We start from the raw sequence: 2,079 nt of genomic DNA, 5'->3' as shown, positions 1-2,079 counted from the left end.
TCTTTTCACATTTAACTCTTTTTGTCACCTTTAATTAAGTCACCCAAAATTCATGGTAACAATGCAATGGATCTAATACATACATTAATATGATTAAATACATTATTATTTCTTTAAAAAAAAATTGCATCCTTTCTAACATATATATAGAGCCTAATTCTGTATAAAAAAATAAATTAGAAATGATGTAATTCATATTATTTTTAATACATCAAATCAAACATTACATAAGAAAAATACAAATATAACTAATGCAAGCATATCTAACTCAAGCATTACTAATACAAGCATTACTTATATACCATACTTTCTCCGTCCTATTTTATGTGTTATCATTTTCTTTTCTGTCCATTTCAAAAAAGAATATCGCATTTCCTTATTTGATAACTATTTAAAGATATAATTTCACTTTTACCCTTATTGATTTCATTTATAAGATTCACTTAATCACTTAATTAAAAATAATAGTATAATACATTATTATAGCAAAGGACAATTTGATACGAAAATATTAAGTCTTCATTTATGTTTTAAATTTTGTACCCGATCAAATTATGACTTATAAAATGAAATGGAGATGCACTTTACCAAACTACCCCTTATTATTATTGTTCTCCCGAAACCGAAGTCAAGGATTTCATGTGTCCCACTCCATCCCTTTCACAAGTCGCCTCCTCTTTTACTTTATGTTTGACCATGGGGGAGTTCTTATCATCATTGACTCCTCAGCCCAAGGCCATACAGAAGAAGAGTAAGTAGTTGGTAGTTGCAGGATCAAATTGCCCTCCGTACTGCATTTAATTCCACTTTTACTTTTTCTCTATTAACGTTGATAATATTTATATCCTCTCTCTGATTCTCATCCATCCCAGAATGGACTTGGAATCAAGACAAGGCAAAGAATCCCCTGGCGGTATGGCTCATCCAAATTACAGATCCTCCTCCAAGAAGAAAAGGGCAAGAAATTGCTGCTTCATCTCCCTGGCCGTCCTAATCCTTCTAGGGCTTCTCTTCCTCATTTTGGGCCTTACCGTTTTCAAAGCCAAAAAGCCTGTCATCACTGTAAACTCCGTTGTCCTACGTGATTTGGGTGTCTCCTTCGACATCACCAGACTCCAAGTTCATCTCAACGTCACCCTTCAGGCCGATCTCTCTGTCCGAAATCCCAATCGGGTCGGGTTCAACTACGACTCCACCTCTGCTACCCTTCAGTACAAAGGCCAAGTCGTCGGAGATGCCCCTGTTCCCGCCGGCAAAATTGGCTCCCGCGAAACGCGTCCAATGAATATTATCCTCACCGTGATGGCCGATCGTTTATTTTCCAACTCTGGTTTGTATTCCGATGTCATGTCCGGTGGGTTACCCCTTACTACTTACGTCAAATTGTCTGGGGTGGTCCATGTTCTCTTCAAGATTCATGTCAAGTCTTCCACTACCTGCGATTTGTACATCGATGTTCTTAACAGGAAGCTCGTCAACCAGACTTGTCATTACAAGACAAAGCTGTAATTCTCCACATGCACCTGGTGCCGATTCTTTACTTCCTAAATTTTATTCCTTTGTTCAGTAGGTAAATATTGTTGTCCCGTCCCAAACTTAGATTTTGATTTCAGAATTCTAGTATCATTTTATCAGTTCCCTCTCGATATACATATATATAAATATCTTGTCCTCTTTGAACTTGGTATTTGCGTTGTCCAAGAAGACAACTTCCAGTTTTGTGCCAACAGTTTCTGTCTACTTCAGATTGAATTGTGTTTATCGTATCCGCAGCTCCTACCATTGGTATCAAAGTCCAATAATTTAAAAAATATGAGATATATGTTAGAGTTATTAGAATTTATCTATAAATTATTAAATTAATTATGCGAAGACCATTTAAAAATAGATAAATTTTTAGAAAAATTAAAGAATCTTTAATTAGTAATTATTCAGAATATATAAGTCTAAATAAAACAAAAGAAAACTCACAAAGATTAGCCTACTTAATTACATTAATATTTAGTATTAAATTAAAATTAATAATTCATTTAAAATCTAGAAGAATTAAACACATACCACCTAATTATGATAAAATTA

At 34.2% G+C, this 2,079-nt stretch overlaps 1 protein-coding gene across 1 annotated transcript; it reads left to right on the top strand.

The window, feature by feature from the left end:
• Positions 1-873: 873 nt before the first annotated feature.
• Positions 874-1,509, top strand: LOC107841357. The gene has a single exon (XM_016685309.1). The coding sequence runs from the start codon at positions 874-876 to the stop codon at positions 1,507-1,509; it is 636 nt and encodes a 211-aa protein (XP_016540795.1).
• Positions 1,510-2,079: the final 570 nt, after the last annotated feature.

Source organism: Capsicum annuum, chromosome 9 (genome assembly GCF_002878395.1).
Source record: "Capsicum annuum cultivar UCD-10X-F1 chromosome 9, UCD10Xv1.1, whole genome shotgun sequence".
Lineage (NCBI taxonomy): Eukaryota > Viridiplantae > Streptophyta > Magnoliopsida > Solanales > Solanaceae > Capsicum > Capsicum annuum.
This window is presented reverse-complemented; position numbering and strand designations above follow the sequence as displayed.